Source organism: Bos indicus x Bos taurus, chromosome 27 (genome assembly GCF_003369695.1).
Source record: "Bos indicus x Bos taurus breed Angus x Brahman F1 hybrid chromosome 27, Bos_hybrid_MaternalHap_v2.0, whole genome shotgun sequence".
Lineage (NCBI taxonomy): Eukaryota > Metazoa > Chordata > Mammalia > Artiodactyla > Bovidae > Bos > Bos indicus x Bos taurus.
The window spans coordinates 15,142,487-15,164,365 of NC_040102.1; the positions used below are offsets into that span (position 1 = coordinate 15,142,487).

Sequence of the window (21,879 nt, forward strand, 5' to 3'; positions counted from 1 at the left end):
TTGGTTCAAACTTTCAAGTATTTGTTCAAATGAGAGTTATCTAACAAACACTCACCAGTTCCTAAGTCCTGTGCTGAGAACTCAAGCAGACAGGAAGGTCACTGGGCTCCCCAATGACTTGAGAGAGCAAGAGGGAGATAGGGAAGGAGGAAGGTAAAGCACTTGAAAAGTAAGATAAAATGGCAGCCTGGATGAGGAGTCTTACCAGAGAGCTGGGCACAGGGCTTAAGCTTTAGAGGAAGAAAGCAGACTTCAGCACCCCAAAACTGAGACCAAAGCAGGGGATGAAGGCATATTTAAACACAACAGGCTACAGAAGAGGCCAGGGCCGGGGGTGGGGTGGTGGGGAGGGGGTTGGGGAACGGTTAATTCACACTTCTGGAAAAGACAAGTCTTTTAAGATGACAGCGTAGGGTAGCGACAGGGGAAAAGAAACAGTCAGCCGCTATGAATGAGCCATCTCCCCCGACAGCGTTATGGGAAGAGGATGACTAAAGACGCACCAAATGAAAACCCCCAGAACCACCCACCGCAGCGACGCCTCCTGCAACATCGCTTCCCCCTGGAGAATTTGCGTTTTCAAGAACACCTGTGCCATTCACACCATGACTTTCTTCTCTGAAACACAGCAGGACCGCTGCTGCCGGGAACGGGTTGGAGCCCCGGGTCAGCATCTGGAAGTGGCGGGATGACGGCGCCCTGAGAAGGAGCCCCGGCAGGGAGGACACACAGGGAGGAGCCTGTGGCTGAGCGCGTCCACGCGCGAACCGAGGCCGCCCCGAATGCGACTGCTGACATGAAAAACGGAGGCGTCACTCAACTCGCTTGAAATGCAGAAATATTTATTTTGGTTTCCTTCACTGTTTTTGGAAATTCTGTTTTGGTTTATAAAACATAGAAAGAGCCAACACTTAAAGCAAACATTCAAAACCCCGATGTGACAAATTACTGACTTCTTGGGCAATTAAGAGTACACGTATGAAGTTAGGCTACCAAATAGTGTTATAACAACGACAGCTCTTTAGGGCAAACCCCATTGTGCTTGTATAATACAGGTACTCCTCTATCCCAGAACAACTGCTTTCGGTGTACAAATGAAAACTAAGTTCAGTCACATGTAGCAAAGACTTGCAGTAAAAGTGAAATGCGGCTAATTTCCCAAATTAACTTAAAACAAAACCAAACAAAAAAACCCTTGAGAATGTAATCCCAGGAAATGAGTTTTCCAGATTCCTATGTCCTAGAATTTTGGCTTGTCAAATATATTTCATAGAAATCAAGTAGCATTACGACAGAAGAGCATTTATTTATCACCATCCATTTCAATAAGTACCCAAGTGTATCTACCTCCTTAATATTTTTAAAGACATGCCTTGCCTGAGAGTTTATATTCTGGGTGGGGGTGGGGGGTGGGAAAGCCACTTGATCACAACATACTCTTTCGATATGAAAACCACATTAAAATCCATCAGAGACAGAGTGACCAGTTCCTCGAAGGTAAAGTGGACAGTTATTCAGGCGTCACAGTTGAGCATGGTTGATCCAGCTAACTGTTTCCTTGTTGAAATGCTTGTTGTCACTGCAGAGTCTAAGGCAGATTTTTTTTTTTAAATAACCCCTGGGAGGCGACAGATGGAGGAAATCAGGAAATTGGGTCTGGAGAAGAGGGTTGGAGAATATTCTGCTCTATGGGCACCAGAATCCATCCTCTCTGGTGAGTGGCCGTCCATCCAGGATTCAATACCTGCATTGTTCTGAGCTGGGTCTGCCCTTTGCTTCACTGAGAATCTCTGCTCCGACAGGAAGGACAGGGGTTAATCAGAAGGCTCGTGAGAGTGAGTGTGACACAGGGAAGGGAGGGTAACAGGGATTAAAAAAAAAAAAAAAAACCCTCTGGTCCTCTTGCGACCTCCTGCAGGTGAGACAGGTCTTGCTTGTAGGAACGGTGGTTCCCTCCAGTGCACGGGACTCTTTGAGCAGCAGAAATCTGCAGAATTTGCAGTGTGTAGCAGACATCTCAGAAAGAGCAAAGTCCTAACCCTTTGGTTAGCAGATGGGGGAGACAAAGTGTTCACCCGCCTTTGTAACTGAGGAATTGGTAAAGAACTTAGCACGTTTGCAGTTTCCCCTCTACGATATTTTAAGGCTCGTTTTGGAAATCATGGATCACCGTGGACACGGTCTGCAACTCGAGGTGGCTGTAAGGCAGTGTTCCATTCCCTCCAGGCTCCTATGACGAGAATCTGGACACGCGAGGCACCCAAAGATGCTCCCTCCCTTCCTGCCATTGTCAAACTCCCCTCCGCTTCCTCCCTCGCGTTAGACTTTGATGGTGGAGTAAAGCTCATCGATCTGTGACCTGAAATAATTCCGAAGCTCTGGCCTTTTAGCCTTCATGGTTGGGGTCAGAAGGCCATTGTCGATAGAGAAGAGTTCAGGGTGGAGATAGATGCCTTTGACCTGTAAAGAGACCAGGAAGTCAAAGGAGGCAAGGAGGACAGATGCCTCTGAAGGGATAAAGACCCTTCTGGGCCATTCCAGCCAGCTTCACAGGCCAGGCCCAGCTGTACCATCTCAACATAGGGCAGGGAGTGGCCTGACATCAGGACAGAATCAGGACCACAGCCTGTCCCCCCAGGAAGAGGATACACCCCCCTGGTTACAGAAATCCCTCCCCAGCCAAAGCACACCACTCTCTCTTCCGCATGATGTCTTTACATCACCTCATCCTCTTCTAGAACCTATTCACAAAAAACATCCTCAAGTCAAAAACTCATTTTTTGGGAATTCATACACTTGGATGTGAGTCTTACCTGTTCAAATGGTTTTAGGCCCGACTCCTTCCCGAGCCTCACCATGTCTTCTAGAATACCTTTTTTGACATCCTAATAAGGTAAGAAAAACAAGATCCTTATTCCCTTGGTGGGTTCAGGGGGCACGGGGGGCAGGGGTCCCTGCACTTTGCACTTAACGCAAAGGGAAGCTCAGGAGGACTGCTGCACACTTTGGAACCTACCTTGTTTCTGCACAGTTCTTCAAAGGAGCCCACAATGCCTCTCTTCTGGGCCCAGGTACCTAGTGTCTCAACGTCCGGCACCACGATTGCTATGAGAAATGCCTTTAACAGAGACAAGTGAGTTATTACACAGTTTGTTCCCAATGTTCTAAAATTGTAGTTCCTTATTATCTGCTTCGTGGCCCCTGGGAGAAACTGGGAGTTAGAGACCCTCTCTTGAGAGCATGGTAACAGCCCTAGTGTCCACAGGGCCCAGGTTAACAACTCCTGCCTCTGAAATACAGACAGTATTGGGAACTTTGCAATACATGTTTTCAAAGAACCAGTGGAAATCAAAATCTAATAAAACCCTAGTTTTTACTTATTTTTATATATACTTTAAAAAATAAAATAGGGTCAAATATGCAAATAATGGGATAGATATCAGATAAAGCTTTATAAAAAGACAAAAAGAAAATATATACAGGTTCACTTGAAAAAGAACTCTAGCATATACACAATGGAGTATTACTCAGCCGTTAAAAAGAATACATTTGAATCAGTTCTAATGAGGTGGATGAAACTGGAGCTTATTATACAGAGTGAAGTAAGCCAGAAAGAAAAACACCAATACAGTATACTAACGCATATATATGGAATTTAGAAAGTTGGTAACAATAACCCTGTATACGAGACAGCAAAAGAGACACTGATGTATAGAACAGTCTTTTGGACTCTGTGGGAGAGGGAGAGGGTGGGATGATTTGGGAGAATGGCATTGAAATACGTATAATATCATATATGGAACGAGTCGCCAGTCCAGGTTCGATGCACGATACTGGATGCTTGGGGCTGGTGCACTGGGACGACCCAGAGGGAGGGTATGGGGAGGGAGCAGGGAGGAGGGTTCAGGATGGGGAACACATGTATACCTGTGGTGGATTCATTTTGATATTTGGCAAAACCAATACAATTTTGTAAAGTTTAAAAATAAAATAAAATTAAAAAAAAGAAAAAGAACTATAACAAACAAACAAAAAAAGAACTCTAGCATCTCATTCTTTACAACTGAGTGACAATGAAATGAAATAAAAATCAAAGGCATAGTAAGATTCCAGGTCTAAGAAGATGCAGTGCATTCTCAAAGAAAAAAAGGTGTATTTTCTTATAGGAAAATATTCTGCCACAATTATTTGAAAATTTCAAGATTTGTAGAAATATTTTTAAATTTATTTAAATGGGAGGATAATTACTTTATAATATTGTGATGCTTTTTGCAATGAATATGAACCAGCTCTAGGCATACATGTGTCCCCTCTGATTTGTAGAAATGTTAACCCTCAGAAAACTAGAACCCATTCTCTTCCTTTCCACCATCTGTCCAGAATTTTGGCAAATGAGATTCCATTGCAATACATTGGTTTTCAACCTTAAGATATGCTGGCTTCCAAACCATCATTTGCTCAAGAATGATGCAGAAGGTATACCATAAATAAGTTAGGTTTAATATGTCTGAAAATGCTAAGCTTTCTTATAACCCATATATCAATATTTCTCCTCATAATTAAATTAGAAGCTTATTTTTACCTATCCCCCAGTATTTTTATGCCACTTCCCTTGGTACAGCAGACTAAGAACTGCCAAGAATAAGAGGCACAAATTTCTAGTTACAAAATAGATGGGGGGAGAAAACAGAAAAAAAGAAAAGAAACGCCAAGCAACAAAACCCAATAACGTGTTGATTATGTTCTAGCAAGTCAGGCATCAAAGTCAGAGAGTCAGAAAGCCAGTTCACACATGTGGCAAACTTCCCATTACACTGAAGGTACCTGGACGTCTTATAATATTGTGATGCTTTTTGCAATGAATATGAACCGGCTATAGGCATCCATGTGTCCCGCCGGCCACAGAGCTCCTGGCTCGGGCAGCACATACCTGCAAGCTCTCTCCGTGGACAAACACCTGAGCGATAGGTTCACTCCGCTGGTAGATGTTTTCGATCTTCTCGGGAGCTATGTACTCCCCCTGTGCCAGTTTAAATATGTGCTTCTTCCTGTCGATGATCTTCAAGGTGCCATTCTGTTTGGGGGTGCGGAGGGGAGGTGTGGGCTGTGAGCAGGTCCCAGGGGCTGTTTCCCCCACAGCAGTGGCCACTCAGGGTACTGAGCATTTCCTGTGCACTATTACTTAATCCTAATAAGGTCTGGCAGGGGTCGGCTATTAACCCATTTTACAGAGAGACAAACTGAGGCTGACAGAGATTACATAACCTCCCCAGGCTGAGTAGTGAGACAGAGAAGGGATGAAGGAGTCCCTTTCACTCCACTTCCTCCTCTCAGCCAACTAGAGCACCCTGCTTGCTCCCTTCAGCTTGGCGAGCTTTACTCTGTGTCACAGGGGCCCAAGACAGGGTCAAGGTGCTCTCGAGGAGAGATGCGCTCATCCTCCCCACAGTGCTCGGTGTGGAGCAGGGGCTGCAGAGGGCCAGCTCACGGCCCTCTGTCCCTGCTCCCGGCTCTCTGGGTGATGACTGTGGGGACGTGAGAATCTCTGGGCCAGACTCGAAAACGCCAGTGGTGCCTGCCTCCCCACCTCTGGTAACCCAAAGCCCCATTCCCACCCCAGGTCACTTGCTCACTTCCCAGAGTCATCTGCTGGAAATGCCTGCCTCTCAGCCTGCAACAGTTCTCCGTTTCCAACAGGAGCGGACTAAGGTCCATGGAGATTAGGATTAGGAGATGCACTCCTCAGAGCCAGAGTCAGAATTAGAACGGATACTTAATCCCTCCTGAGTCTGGAAAGAGGGACTTGATTTATTTCTAAATAGCCTGGGTATTCTGAAATCTGAATTAATTTGGGGTGGGGATATTTTTTCAGGCAAAAAAAAAAAAAAAATTAAGCACCTTAAATCTGTAAGACTTGAACAATTACACAATAATAATTAAACTAGCCATTGGAGTGTTTGCAATGAAAATCAGTAATGACTTTAAAAAGCAATAGCTGTCACCACAACAGCAAAAGTTGTGACACCTATGGGTCTGCTTCTTGCAACAGCGTCTTGACTCCCGAGATGGACTCTGAATTTCTCCATGGTAAACAGTTCTGAGGCTACACTCAAAGGGCTTGGCCTTAACCTTTAAACACTTACCCTGTTTTTACTGAGATGACGATGCTAAGAAATGTGTGTGTTCACAAATTCTGGCCTGTCATCCATTCCCAGCAGCTTAAATACAGTGCCCTCTCCCCTCGCCCTGAAATGAACCAAGGCCTCAACTTCAAGGCACAGCACTGAAATGGGAAGTGTGAAACAAGCCAGTCGCAGTGTTTCTGGGTTTCAAACCAGGAGCAGCAACCAGAAAGGATGTCAGGTATCAAAACAAAACCTGTGTGCAGCAGTTATAGTGAAAATGCTACAGGAGGATGCTAAGCGTAAGCCTGTTTCCTGCGGGAGAGGATGCGAGGGAGAAAGAGGCGGGAGAGTCAGGGCGCCGTGGCCCTGTTGGGGCTCGTCTTCCCGACAAGGGAGGGGACCACTTACGGGTAACCACTTGCCAATGTCCCCTGTGTGCAACCAGCCGTCTTTATCCAGAGCTTCTGCTGTTTTCACTGGGTCTTTCAAGTAGCCTTGAAAAACATTTGACCCTTTCACACATACCTGAAGGAAAAAGAGGGCAAGGGAGGTGTGGCCATGCAAATTGGAAGAAGTAGGTGAAAGGTGCAAACATCCAGTTATAAGATAAGTAAGGACTGGGAATGTCACGTACAGCACGGCGACTGTGCTTAGCGTGGCTGCGTGGGATGTTTTCAAGTTGTTAAGAAAGGAGATCTTCAGAGTTCTCATCACAAGGGGGAAAAAATATCACTGTTCTTTTTGTTAGCGGTATGAAATGGTGGATGGCTACGAAACCCACGGCCGTGATCATTTCACGATACATGTGAGTCAAATCACCTTACACTTACACAGGGCTGGTGTCAATTCTATCTCAGTAAGACGGGAGGGGAAAAAAAAGATGATCTGTTAAGAGCACTGACTGGGACTTCTCCAGAGAAAACTGTGCATGTATGTGTGTGTGTGTGTGTGTGTGTGTGTCTCCCTCAACCTTTAGCCAGACTCTGAACCTTTAGCTAGGATCCAGAGGGAGCCACCAGAGCCTGACGTGCTGGTACCTCCAATGCCCCCACTTCCTTCCTGAGTGTCTTCAGCTACAGATTCTAGGGCTCACAATCACCCTAGGTTCTGGCTCCAAGCTGCCAGAAAGCCCCAAAGGGGATGAAGTCACACAGCAATTGGGCACTCCTTCCACTAGCCGGCGGTCACTCAGGCACTGAGGGCAGTCAGCAGACAGGAAGCTGGGGCCAGGGGCTTTGGGCCCTGAAGCCTTTCTGCCCTCCTGGGCCCTCAGCCCCATCGTGCTGGCGGCAGAAGGTGGTGCTGGTGCCCCACATGCCCCCACCCCCTGAGACTTAGACATATGCAGCTTCACAAAGAAGCCTGTGTGACTGCAGGATCAGCAGCAATACCAAGCTCAGTGGCTTCACCTGCCGCGGTGCTGAGAAGTGGCTGGTTACCGAGGCGATTGCCCTGAGGGGGTGACTGCGGGGGTTTTACTCACCTCGCCCTCGCCCTTGGCAGCCAGGTAATTCATTTCTTCCACATCAACAAGCTTGATAATGCTGCAAGGCATTGGGGGACCAACATGGCCTGTGTATCAAATAACAGAATGATCACTCCTAATGTGATGACCGATATCCTTAGGCCAGATTGCTTTGATCTCCAATAAGCCCTGTTCTCATGCTGAGAAGAGCTGGTGCAAACCTCTGGCTTGGCAAACACAGCCTGTCTCCTCCTGGCAAATTAATTGAGAGTTTATTCCCAGAAAAGAGAGAGAAACATTCAAAAGTCTCTCGGGGACCTTTCCTAAGTGTGATGCTCCAAAGTACTTTTCAAAGTGTAAATGATTTGGCTGCTGATTTTCAGGGTTTCTTTGAATACCTGGAAGTGGGTTTTTTAAAACTCTTATGTGGTTCCTATGATCTGATGGCCCTGCTCTCCCTCATACAGATGTAATTAACGTCTGCGTTCTCTATGAGAATAAACAGTGATCGGTCAGACGGTTCTGACCAATATGGCCTTTCCCCTAGATTATGAAAGAACATATCTTATATGTAAATTCATCAAGATAGGACAAGGCTTCTTTTCATAGCTCACTTCACTCTCTTGCCAAAGGGTGCTCAGTTCAGTTCAGTTCAGTCACTCAGTCGTGTCTGACTCTTTGCGACCCCATGAACCGCAGCACGCCAGGCCTCCCTGTCCATCACCAACTCCCGAAGTTCACCCAAACTCATGTCCATCGAGTCGGTGATGCCAGCCAGCCATCTCATCCTCTGTTGCCCCCTTCTCCTCCTGCCCCCAATCCCTCCCAGCCTCAGAATCTTTTCCAAAGAGTCAGCTCTTCGCATGAGGTGGCCAAAGTATTGGAGTTTCAGCTTTAGCATCAGTCCTTCCAAAGAACACCCAGGACTGATCTCCTTTAGAATGGACTGGTTGGATCTCCATGCAGTCCAAGGGACTCTCAAGTCTTCTCCAACACCTCAGTTCAAAAGCATCAATTCTTCGGTGCTCAGTTTTCTTCACAGTCCAACTCTCACATCCATACATGACCACGGGAAAAACCATAGCCTTGACTAGACAGACCTTTGTTGGCAAAGTAATGTCTCTGCTTTTGAATATGCTATCTAGGTTGGTCATAACTTTCCTTCCAAGAAGCGTCTTTTAATTTCATGGCTGCAATCACCATCTGCAGTGATTCTGGAGCCCAGAAAAATAAAAGTCTAATAGTGTTTCCACTGTTTCCCCATCTATTTCCCATGAAGTGATGGGACCGGATGCCATGATCTTCGTTTTCTGAATGTTGAGCTTTAAGCCAACTTTTTCACTCTCCTCTTTGACCTTCATCAAGAGGCTCTTTAGTTCTTCTTTACTTTCTGCCTTAAGGGTGGTGTCATCTGCATATCTGAGGTTATTGATATTTCTCCCGGCAATCTTAATTGCAGCTTGTGCTTCTTGCAGCCCAGCATTTCAGATGATGTACTCTGCATAGAAGTTAAATAAGCAGGGTGACAATATACAGCCTTGACATACTCCTTTTCCTGTTTGGAACCATTCTGTTGTTCCACGTCCAGTTCTAACTGTTGCTTCCTGATCTGCATATAGGTTTCTCAAGAGGCAGGTCAGGTGGTCTGGTAGTCCCATCTCTTGAAGAATTTTCCACAGTTTATTGTGATCCACACAGTCAAAGGCTTTGGCATAGTCAATAAGGCAGAAATAGATGTTTTTCTGGAACTCTCTTGCTTTTTCCATGATCCAGCGGATGTTGGCAATTTGATCTCTGGTTCCTCTGCCTTTTCTAAAACCAGCTTGAACATCTGGAAGTTCACAGTTCACATATTGCTGAAGCCTGGCTTGGAGAATTTTGAGCATTACTTTACTAGCATGTGAGATGAGTGCAACTGTGTGGTAGTTTGAGCATTCTTTGGCATTGCCTTTCTTTGGGATTGGAATGAAAACTGACCTTTTCCAGTCCTAACCAAAGGGTGCTAGGACTGGGCTATTTTCCCAAAACAAAAATAACAGAAATCAGATTTAGTTTTAAGAGTGTCACAAATCATTCTTCTGATGTGTTGATCATTTCAGCTTAAAGTGGTCACTATTCCAAATTCTCTAGCTGGTAAGGCACCAGGGATTAAAAAATAAGTACTGTGAAAAAGGTTTATAAACTGTCAGTGCCAACTGCAACAGAATGATGTTCCCAGAGACAGCCTGATATTAGAATCTGTGTCATTAGATATTCAAACATGTAAAACGGCAAATGTATCAGGGAATCTATTGATCAGGGTGTAGGGTACACTGCTGGTATGGGACAGGGGAGGCATACAAGTCTTGTGGTCAGACGTGGGCTGGGATCCTGGCTCTGAAGCATAAAGCTATATAAATTCTTAGACTTTATGGACAAGCTTCTTAGTCAACAATCAACTGTGTCCTCCCAGAGCTGGCAAGGCTGACCTCACAGGCATGTTGTTGGGATGAAATGCACGTAATCTGTGTCCCTCAGTGCCTAGCACAGAACCCCATCCAGAACAGGTATTTGTGTTTATCATTCACTATTCTTTTTTTTTTTGGAAAAAGGACTTGTGTTTATTTCTGCCTGCACACAGTGGAAATGCCAATAAAATTCACCAGCAAGTAATCAGGCCCCAGTCAATTCCCAGAAAGCTCTGGTGGGCCAAGCACTCTGAACCTAGAATAAAGGGCACCGTCTTCAGATGTGAGCTCCACCCAACCTGACGAGTCAGAACCTCCAAATCACCACTGTGCCCTGGGAGACACCATCCACAGGGCTCCTGGGCTCACAGGATTGTTGGCCCCAAGGCCAAATAATCGGAGACACAGCACTTGTTTAAGTTGGTTAACCCAGTTCCAACAATTTTGATGTGAAGAGTAAGATCCTCGTGAGCAAAGTCCCGCCCCCTGTACCTGCGGTCCAGTCTCCAGCAACAGTCAGGCAGCAGCCAGCGGTGCACTCGGTCTGTCCGTAGCCTTCGTAGAACTGGGTCCCCAGGCAAAGGGACAGAAAGAGAGGGGACAGTCACATTTCCACTGCAAGTGCTCAGTAACTAAGTTCCTCTAGCTGGATTAGAAACCTCAGCCCAGACGTTACAACACGCTTTATTACAGCGTGAGCATGCTCACACACACAGAAGACAATACCGCAACAGGTCACACTTCGCAGGATCCACCTGGGGACTCACTCACTCCGCGGGCTCACGGCTACTTGTCACCCAGTCTCTGATGCTCCCCCCATGTAAGCCAGGGTCTCTGAGTGGTTTATGACCCATCCCCACGCCCTCACGCCTGATCTAAAGGCATCTTTTGTGCCTTACCCCAGTGAAAATTACCCTACGGTGAACACAACACATACTCTGCCAGAGGTGAAAGATACATGCAGGCGCACCAGAGATTGCATGTCTTACAAATTGAAGGTTGGTGGCAACGCTGTGATGTCAGAAGATGGTTAGCGTTTTCTAGCAATGAAGTGTTTTTAAATTAAGGTATATACAATGCCTTGTTTTTTGGACATAATGCTACTGCACACTTACTAGACTACAGTCTGGTGTAGACAGGGCTTTTATATCTACTGGGAAACCAAAAAGTTCAGGAGACTCGCTTTACTGTGACACTGGCCTTACTGCACTGATCTGGAACTGCAGGATCTCCAAGCTGTGCGTGTGCTTCTTTCCCCAAGCCGCCCAGGAATAACACATCCGAAGAAAAGAAGGGGCACACGCAGGAGAAGAAGACAACCTTTTGGAAAGCGGCCGTGTGGGTGTGAGTCAGTCTGAGAGCCCGAGTGGCAGGGAGCCCCTCACCTGGCAGCCCAGCGCAGCCCTCAGGAAGGTGAGCACGGTGGCAGACACAGGCGCTGCTCCTGTGATCATCAGCCTCACTTTTCCTCCCAGGCTCGACTTGCAAGGCAGGAAGAGGGGAGAAGGTGAGGGTAAGTGGCTGGAGAGCGGTGGTCTTCTCCAAGATTCCTCCTGGGAACCCTGATGCCCTAGCCCACCAGCTCCTGGTCGGCGGGCTGCACAGAACTCACTCCGCACGAGCACACACAGGCGCTCCAAGAGGGACACCCAAAGAGTTTGGTTCCGCCCCAAACCACGCCACTCGCTCTCAGCGGCTGTGGACAGCAAAGCAACACCTCTACACTCACAGGTGTTTTAAGGAATTAGAACAACAGTGTCGTGGGTTTGTGGCAACCATCAGATTTTGGGGAACACACTGTTATTCCATATTTTTTTTTTATCACTCATGTCTAAAAAAATAACCTCAAGAGTTCCAGAAAAGTAAAACAAAATGGAGAATCAGAAAGGCTATGCTACCTGATCCCTTTTCTGCCCTGGATAGCGAAACACTGTTCAGAGTTTTCTTGGACACTGAGGTTTTGCTAATGGCTTTGTCCTTAGTTTTAAGAGATGTGCCAGAAATTCTCTTTCTCACTGACCTTCTCTTTTAAAAAGAGCTCTCACACAATAAAGGGGTAGGGGACTAAGAGGTACAAACAACTAGGTATAAAATAAGCTACAAGGATATATTGCACAAGGATATATTGGGGGGGATATAGCCACTATTTTATAATAACAATAAATGGAACATCATCTTTAAAAATTGTGAATCACTATATTGTATGCCTGTCACTTATATAAAATTGTACATCAACTATTCTTCAATTAAAAAAAAAAGAGCCCTCCCAGAAAGTTTGAAAGCCACATTAGTTTAGATGACAAGCAACAGCTGAGAGTCAACGTGCTACCTGTATTTTGTGGAAGATCAGTTTATCCCAGAGGCTGTTGTTTCTAATGATGCCACTGCGAAGTTCAGCCTCTTTCCTCTTGGAGGCAAAGTCCAACAGCCATCGCTTCAGCGTAGTGTTTGCTTGTCCGAAAATCTAGTGAGTCAAGAGATGAGAAGGTTTCCTGATGAGTAGAATGGCAAGAATTAAAACGTCAGGTAACAACGAGTGTTGGTGAAGATGTGGAGAAACTGGAACCTTCACGCCTTGCTGGCAGGGATGTAACATGGTTCAGCTGCTTTAGAAAACACAGAGTTAGTCATGACCCAGCAATTCTGCTCCTGGGCACACACGTAAGAGAATGAAAACACATGTACATAGAGCCCCTTGCCTGTGGATGTTCACAGCAGCATTATTCATAACAGCCTAAAAGAGGAAACACCCCACTGACCATCAATGGCTGGACAGATAAATAAAACATGTTGCATCCATGCAGTGGAATATTATTTGGCCATTAAAAGGAACAAAGTATGGATGCAGGCTATAACACATATGCCCCTGGAAAGCATACTTAAGTGGAAGAAGCCAGTCACAAAAGAATATTCCGTGAGCCCACTCATATCAAAATCCAGAATAGGGAAATTTATAGGTTCAGGAAGTAGATTCATTTTATGGGGTAGAGGGAGGTAGTGGGGTCAGGATGATACCACATTCTTTCTGAAGTGATACAAATGTTCTAAAATGGACTTTAATGATAGTTGCAGAACTCTGTGAATGTACTAAAAACCTTTGAATTGCACTAAAAACATTTAAATGGGTGAATCATATATAATGTGAATTATATCTTAATAAGGCTGCCTTACAATTTTCTTTAAAAAAAGAACCATTAAAAAAATGAGAAAGAAGAATATGTCTGCAATGCAGGTGACGTGGGTTCAACACCTGGGTTGGGAAGATCCCCTGGAGGAGGAAATGGCAACCCACTCCAGTATTCTTACCTGGGAAATCCCATGGACAGGGGAGCCTGGCGGGCTACAGTCCATAGGGTCGCAGAGTCAGACCCAACAGAGTAACTAAACAATCACAGCCACAAAAGATTAACAGAAGCTAAAACCTTAAGGTCTCCCATGGAAACGGGGGAGTATTAGCTGGCAGGAAAACAAAAATGTAAAAAAATGAGAAGGTTCTCATAGATGACAGAAGCCATGCTTCAACATGAAGAGGGTTAAAACTACCTCGTGCAAATTCACCGTGGAGACTGCTCCCATCACACGGGGTCCTGCCCTGGCTGTGGGCCTGTGGTCAACTGCCCACCACCTTCTCTTCGTCCCGGGCTTGGCTTGGTCACGTCTCCCACTGTGGCTAGTAAGTAGCTAGCATTTTTGTACATGGTGGAACTTTACAATTTATAAAATCATTTCATATTTATTATTTTCATTTTTGTTTGTTGAGTTTTAAGCCAGCTTTTCCACACTCTTTTTACCCTAGACAGCACTATGAAAGTGGAGGCATCAGTTGCTCACTCATGTCTGACTCTTTTGAGACCCCATAGACTGTAGCCCGCCAGGCTCTTCCCTCCATGGGATTCTCCAGGCAAGATTACTGGAGTGGGTTGCCGTTTTCTCCTCCAGGGGATCTTCCTGATCCAGGGATCAAATCTGGGTCTCCAGTGTTGCAGGCAGACTCTTCTTTACTGTCTGAGCCACCTGGGAAGCCCAATAAAATCATTTGATAGCTATTATTTGAATGTGATGTAATTAGCAACTTTATGAGATGGAGGAGGAGGTAACAGTCCATTGTCAAGGTGAGAAAACGGAGGCTCCAAGAGTTTATTGTGAAAATAAAGCAATCTCCACCTCACATCTGTATTGTGCCTTCTGATGTATAAGATACGCTCACAGTGCTTTCTCTTAGTCCCACAAGTCTAAGAGCAGCAGCCACGTTCGCAGAGAATTTGGGGTTCGAGATCCCACACTCTGCCCCTGGCACTTACTCGGTCAAACATCCGGTTCAGCAGTCTGGGGACCACGGGGAAGATGGTGGGTTGAAGGGCCTTGAGATCATCCATAAGCAGCCTGATATCTCCTTGGAAAAATCCTATTTTAGCTCCATGACAGAGCATCACACACTAGAGAGGCAAACAGAAATATCTAATGTGTCATCATTGCAGTGGGGGTTACGCAACACACACAGACACACAAAGCTTTGGTTTTAGCATTTCAGCCCAGTTTCCAGAAATCATAAGGTTCCTAAATGTAGGGAGCTTTCGAAACAACATTCTTGGGATTCCCCTGGCGGTCCAGTGGTTAAGACCCTGAGCTTCCAATGCAGGGGCTGCAGGCTGGATCCCTGGTCAGGGAACTAAGATCCCACATGCCATGTGGCATGGCCAAAAATAAAATAAAATGAAACAACATTCTCGTGTTTTAGGGTCCTTGTACAACAGGGGGCTATTGCACTAGTCTTGATCATCCTGAAGATAGAGGAGCTAGCTAATCAGCAACTAGGGAATGTGGCTTTTAGTGATGATCTTAGAGGTTCTGCAGTTTTAGCTTCAGGATCAGTATCTGCCAAAGGAAGGACATGGTATCAGATAATCCAAGTTATTTTTAACCTTCCAGAAAATTTAGGTCTAATTTATCCCATAATAAAAACTTAGCTACTTGCCTACAGTCCAAGCTTTTTAAATAATGTTTATTTATTTAGGGCTGTGCTGTGTCTTCGCTACTGTGCAGCTTTCCTCTAGCTGTCGTGAGTGGGGGCTTTTCTCTAGTTGCGGTGCTTGGGTTTCTCAGTGCAGTGGCTTCTCTTGTTATGAGCACAGACTCTAGAGCGCATGGCTTCAGTAGTTCAGGCATGTGGGCTCAGTAGTTGTGACTCCCGGGCTCTAGAGCACAGGCTCAGTAGTCATAGGGCACGGGCTTAGCTGCTCCACGGCACGTGGGATCTTCCCAGATTAGGGATCGAACCCATGTCTCCTGCATTGGCAGGCGAATTCTTTACCACTGAGCCACCAGAGAAGCCCCAGTCTAAGCCTTTTAAAGTTTCATTTTTCCTGTTTTCATCCAACTAAAAAAAAATCTGAGTTGTCAGAATACACTGCAGTTGAGACTGCACAGAGCAGTCTGCCTTCGGTTATAACCTAGTGCCTGAATTTCCTCCTATCTGATGCAAGCTGCACTGGCAGGTCACAGGCACTTGACACAGAGTCTGCCTGTTTTAAATTTTAAAAGGAAAAAGAGATTCAAGGGATGATGCAACGGAAGTACAAAAGACCTCAGGCTTAAAAGCAGAAACCACTTTAGAATGGTACACCGTGGTTCATTGTTTAAAAATTAAAGCTCAGAGGCTTTGTTCAGTGTGAACTGACTCCTGGGCTCTGTGAAAACTAGGGAGGTAACTACAGTCCACTGTCAACACATTTGTGATCACTCTGTACACGTGCAAGGTCTCCCGAGGCGTGCAGGAAACAGAAGTGTCGGCTGGCAGATCCTTGGTCCTTTGGGAGAAATAAATCCTCCAGGGCAGCAGCTGGTCAAAGCGCAGAGTCCTTATCAGCCCCTCATCCCCCAGTACCTGTCCAGTGCCTGAAACACAGCTGGTGCTTCATGAATAGACATTAAACGAATGAGCAGTGCTCACTGTTTCTCCCATAAGCATACAAAGCAAAACTGTCCAAGAAGGAAAAACAGATGGTTCTTGGTCAGCTTTTAAGTGAGTCACACAGCTGTGTGTGAGCAGCTCAAGGAGAACTTGGCTGAAGGTCATCCACTTTGCCAAGGGCACTTGGGATATTGGTGAAAAAAAATGAATCTGAAGTCAACTTCTGCCTTATAGATAAGCATAGTCAAAAATAAAACTTCTGGGACTTTCCTGGAAGTCTGGTGGTTAGAGCTTCATGCTTCCAGTGCAGGGGGCCACAGGTGTGATCCCTGGTCAGGGACCTAAGATCCCACAAGTTGCTCAGCATGGCCAAAAAAAAAAAAAAGAGACCGAGACATCTTACAGAACTTAAGCCTCACCAGGCTTTGTGGGATGCTATTCATAAAAATTCTACATTTACATCTCATCTTTCTGAATTCATATTCGTGTCCTTCAAAAGTTTGAGCTTCTAATTTTAAAATGAGTATTAAAGTTCAGTACCTGGACCTAGAAAAAAAGTATACTCTTAAATAATTAGCTCTATTTCTAAAATGGGGGCTGAGCAAAGAACTGCCTACGGGGAAGATGGTATACACACTTGAACTTACCAGCATGAGCTGCTCATACATGTGTGCAAGCGGTAAAAACGAAATGTGTATGTCACTGGTATTCAACACAAGTGCTTTCTGTAAAACACAATGACTTAGAACACAAACAAACACGTACGCATAGGCAAAATAAAACCCCATGCCTACCTCTACAACTCTCTCAAACATATGGGCCAGAGGCAAGAAAGAGATCAAAGTGTCATCTGAGGTAGGAATGAACGTGTTCTGCAAGCAAAGACACCAGCGGGCAGAAAAGCATTAGGATTTCCAGGAATTCTCCATTTATTTCAGAGCACATAATATCTCAAGGCTAAGAAGTAACAGCATGAGGTTACATCTGCAATTATTTCTCATTGAAAAAGGAAATGCTAAGCAATACTTTAATAAGTTATTCAAATAGAGTAGAGGTCATTCCTAATGACAAAGTAAATCCATGCAGGACTTGAGTCACAATTAGGAAAATGTGGCCCACGTTGGGATGGCCAGATATCATGTGCTCTAACCACCCAGACTTTCAAAGCTACAGGAGCTTGATGACCAGCAAGCTCCGCTCCACCTTAAGAAATACAAGCTTCACTCCAACAAAAGACCAGCATCTTTTGTTGTCAAGGACAAGGGGAGAAAAGAAGAGAAACTTGGAGATTTCCATGTTCCTTTTATTTACAGTACAAATGTATTTTGAGCATTTTAGTTTGATCAACATTTTTACCTTAAAGCCCTACTCGACCCCATTAAAAAAAAAATCCCAATGTGTTTAATGCAAGCTCTGAACTGGCCCCAGGGAATTTGCTCTCCCATAAAATGCTGATCACGACAGGTCTACATCTCAAGTAACATCTGGTTTCCATTTCATGGCTAAGAATGAGCTTAACTTAGGGTCAGGCACAGTGAGGGATGTGCATGGAATGTTCTTGCTATTAATATAGAGAATTCTGACCCAAATAAGGGCTGCCAACAGCAGCTGCTGCCCCACCAACTAAGAAACAAAGGCTCTGTCAAGTTGCCTAGGGATGATGCGCCCAGCTTAGAGTTGGGCTCTCCCCTCTCCAAGGCTGGGCCCATCCTTCATAATAAAGCAATCACACGTGATGTAGTCTGATCATCCCATAATCTGAGATTAATTTTATTCCTGCTTCCCAACTGGTACCTGTCAGTAGAAAAGTGCTACATAATGAGAAATCAGATTCAATAACATCTATACTCTTCAATTTTCTGATTTAGGTTAAACAAATAATGTGCATTTGCATAATGAGAAGTTTTACAAAGTTGAGAATCCCCCTGATAATGTTCACATTAACATTAACTGTAATCATTTGCCTCAATGATTCATGCATTTTAAGTTATCTTTGAAGGCCAATGAGGAAATTAAAATCTCACTTTGGTAAAGTATTAAATGTTGAACTCTGTTTAGAAAGTATATACCAGAAGGACTAAGAAGGTGTAAGAATACACTTACACAGTCGCTGAAGATACGCATTCCCCAAAACCATTAAGCACAGGCTCCTACCACAAAAAGCAGACCTTAGAGAACCCCTCCAGAGGCACATAATTTGCAAATGCAAATTATGAAAAAATGTGCAAAGGATGCGAGGGAAAGGTATTCATTACATTATTCAATACGTACTTTTTTAAAAAGCAAGTTGGAAATAGATTTTTGGTGCTATAGACTGATTGTAAGGACCCTTCTCAAAGTCATATTTAAAGCCCTAACCACCCTGCTCCATGTGACTGTATCTGGAGACAGGGAAGGTCATTCGGGTTCAATGAAGTCATAAGGGTGGGGCCCTGATCCAATCAGGCTGGTGTCCTTCTAAGGACAGGAAGCGACACCAGAAACCTCTCCATGTGCACACAGAGGCGAGGGCAGGGAGGCATGGAGAGGAGTTGGCTACAAGCCAGGAAGAAAGCCTTCACCAGAACCAACCAGATTTGCTGACACCTTGATCATGGACTTCTCGCCTCAAGTACTGTGAGAAAATATATGTCTATTGTTGAAGCCACCCCACCCAATCTGTGCTATTTTGTTATGGCTGCCCACACAGACTAAGACACTTATACAGCAAATTTTAAAAGTATTAGAAATAACTATAAAGTTATTTGATCTAAAGTTCAAGGCTTTAATCCTTCATATAAAGTGGAAGTCAAATTAAGCATAATAAACAGTGCAAACAATAATAATTCTAAACACCTTCAGCAACATTTAACATTTCCTTGTCCACCTAAAGAAATTAATTATTTTCCGCACACTAAAACAGGAGATAAAATCACAAAAGAGTCAGTTTTTCTCTGTCCTTTCCTAAAAACATTTATAAGGCAGTATCCAGATGAAGTTTTACTATATAAAAAAATGTAATAAATTTGATTTGTCAATTCATGTTAACGGTCACAGCAGGAGTTGGGGATCAGGTCCACAGTGAAAAACTATTTGAGAGGAGGTGACCTCAGACCTTGTGAAAGCTCAGACCTTATCTGTATTTCAGGTACTGTTTCAAATATAGTCCGGGCCTAACATGATGGTGGGGCCTTGACCACCTTCATTCCTGAGGCCTGATGCCAACCACTGGATACATGGAAAGATGGCCCTCTCCCAAAAGTTTACCTCTGTCATTTTCACAAATGCTGAACAATCGCTCACTACATTTCGATGCGTGATCATTGCTCCTTTGGGGTTGCCTGGGGACACATATGAGCAAAATAAAGTTAGAAGACAGAAACTCCATCCAAGAATGGCGGACGTGAGAGAAGCCCATAAACCCCGATGCCTCTAATGTGAGGTACACTGTGAAAGCCAAAAGCTGAGTCGCACCAAATTCCTGAGCAACCTGTAATCCTTTAAATGAAGCTAATTATCTTAACAACTTGTTGACCAGAGACGCATTAATACATCTTTTGTTCAGATCAGATCAGATCAGTCGCTCAGTCGTGTCCGACTCTTTGCGACCCCTGAATTGCAGCACGCCAGGCCTCCCTGTCCAACACCAACTCCTGGAGTTCACAGAGACTCACGTCCATCGAGTCAGTGATGCCATCCAGCCATCTCATCCTCTGTCGTCCCTTCTCCTCCTGCCCCCAATCCCTCCCAGCATCAGAGTCTTTTCCAATGAGTCAACTCTTCGCATGAGGTGGCCAAAGTACTGGAGTTTCAGCTTTAGCATCATTCCTTTACCTGAACGTTATTGACTGGAGACATTTCAACATTCACTTACATAACAAATTGCCAGCCACAGGTGTTAGTTTCTGGAAAAATCCCCAGGTCAATAACGTGTTAAACCATCTTTACTAATATGGGCAAGTCTTAGAGGGTGCGTGTAGCAGTAAGAGACGAAAATCCAGGAATTTTATTTCTGGAAACCATGGATACCGTTTGTCCCAGATAGATGGGTGATGTAAATGTGTGAGGATACACTCAGATCCTGGGGATGTTGTATCAAGCTACTGGAAGATAGGCTTGAATACTTCTGTCTCTTCTGCATCCAGTCCATCTACAATTCGAATAAGTCATCCACAAGAGGAAGCAGGAAATATACACTTCCAGGTACCACTTAGAAACAATTTCTTTTCAAAACTGACCTGTAGTTCCACTGGTGAAGCAAATTACTGCAAGATCTTCAGGTACTGGAGGCTACAGCACAATAAAAAGAAAAAAGCCAGTACAAATCAGAATAGAATAGAAAACTCTAAGTTGTTATCACCCAATATTTTTACTAGCCTCTGAACTAATTAGACACAGAAGCTGGACAGAGGCTGGGGCCGGGTCAGACACGGTGCACTCACCTTGGGCTTCTGTCTGTTGGCTCTTCCCAAGTCCTTAAAAAGAAGAGAAAAAAAAAATTTGAAATGGAAACACTTAAGTCACATCAAGTCAGTTCAAGCTGACTTTTCTGTGGGATTGATTCACTCACAGCCGACACAAAGACAGCACAGATTTCAAATTACATAAACGACAGCAATTTAACCTGAACCCAAATACTTACCCATTGTTCTAAGAATCCGTTTTCTGGTTGTTTTCTCTCTTATATAAAACCATATCGATGGCCTTAGGACTGGCCTTGGAAACAGGACCGATTCCAAGGACAGGAATCGAAGTCTCTTACATGTAATTCCAGTCTCCACTGCCATTCCTATCATGGCCTTTAACAAAGCCCGGCTCTTCACAGTAATCAGAGAACCACAGCTGTTCTGCACTCTCCCAGAACCAAAACTCAGCACTGATCCATGATCACCGGTTCTACAAAACTGACATCTTCAGTCTGGAGACAGAAACCAACCTCCACCAGATTTAAATGCTGACCATTCTAGAAAGGCTCAAATATCTGCAGTTCCCCACATGGAGGGGAGAAAGGCCTTAGGCATCTCTGATTACAGATCAGGCCACGACAGAAGCTCCAGGAACCCCATCCAATGGCCATGAGGGTTAAAAACGACAGATTAAATTCTGAGGTGTGGCATCTCAAGGAGAATTCTGTTAATACCCAGGGCTCATTCTGATGTTACTGCATGAAGGTATCTCCACGACCACCTTAATACCTATTATTTTTTGAATGAACGATTTATGTTATTTTCCTATTAAACAGCTTGAGTGACCATAGGAAATGAGTGTGCCTAGAATTAAGTGGAAATTAGATGGGTGGGCTCTGGGCTCACCTGAGTAGGAAATGGCAACCCATTCCAGTATTCTTGCCTGGAGAATCCCCACGCACAGAGAACCCTGGAGGGCTACAGTCCATGGGGTCACAAAGAGTCGAACACGACTGAGTAACTAACACTTTCACTTCCACTCAGGGCTCAGTGAGTTGCTGCCTAGTATACAGTTTTAAACCCTAATCACACTTTTAAATTATGTGTATGATTGACCACTAATTAAAAATAGGGACACTGATATCCAACTAGAAGTCAACTAAGAGCTAAAGTAATGATAATTCCAATTTCTTCCCCAAATAATCTTTTATCAGATTCAAATTTCCATGCATCTTTTAAAAATTCCTATATTCCTTAAGATCTTTAATTCTTTACCATATATAGCAATCAAAAAAAGACAAAAAAAAAAAAGGCTGTGTATGTGTCTGGGGAAGGGTAAGGGGATGAGGAAAAATGGGAGGAAAAGAAATTACATTATCTTGAAATGGGATTACAAGTGAAAAAAAAAAGGGGGAACACTAGCCGAAAAACTAGCTAAAAACCCCATTTAACAATTCTGCACACCTACTAACTCTTACAGGTTCCTGTCCTATGCTGTTGTTTCTGTGTATATGTATGTGTGGCAGATGCTCTAATAGAACAAATG

General features: G+C 44.5%; 1 protein-coding gene across 6 annotated transcripts in view; it reads right to left on the minus strand.

The window, feature by feature from the left end:
- Positions 1-821: 821 nt before the first annotated feature.
- The window catches only part of ACSL1 (acyl-CoA synthetase long chain family member 1), a 65,016-nt gene continuing 43,958 nt past the window's right edge, over positions 822-21,879 (minus strand). For 5 of the 6 annotated variants that reach the window (XM_027530196.1, XM_027530199.1, XM_027530194.1 and 2 more), the window contains exons 8-21: positions 20,370-20,402; positions 20,166-20,217; positions 19,195-19,268; positions 16,743-16,820; positions 14,339-14,473; positions 12,367-12,501; positions 11,423-11,518; positions 10,530-10,602; positions 7,609-7,697; positions 6,534-6,650; positions 4,931-5,074; positions 3,017-3,118; positions 2,814-2,885; positions 822-2,460 (exon numbers count right to left, since the gene is read on the minus strand). In XM_027530196.1, coding sequence (XP_027385997.1) covers positions 2,320-2,460; positions 2,814-2,885; positions 3,017-3,118; positions 4,931-5,074; positions 6,534-6,650; positions 7,609-7,697; positions 10,530-10,602; positions 11,423-11,518; positions 12,367-12,501; positions 14,339-14,473; positions 16,743-16,820; positions 19,195-19,268; positions 20,166-20,217; positions 20,370-20,402 — 1,341 coding nt within the window. In that variant the 3' untranslated portion in view covers positions 822-2,319. Of the gene's footprint in view, positions 2,461-2,813; positions 2,886-3,016; positions 3,119-4,930; positions 5,075-6,533; positions 6,651-7,608; positions 7,698-10,529; positions 10,603-11,422; positions 11,519-12,366; positions 12,502-14,338; positions 14,474-16,595; positions 16,674-16,742; positions 16,821-19,194; positions 19,269-20,165; positions 20,218-20,369; positions 20,403-21,879 lie in introns of all 6 variants that reach the window. The other variant, XM_027530195.1, reaches the window with a different exon arrangement.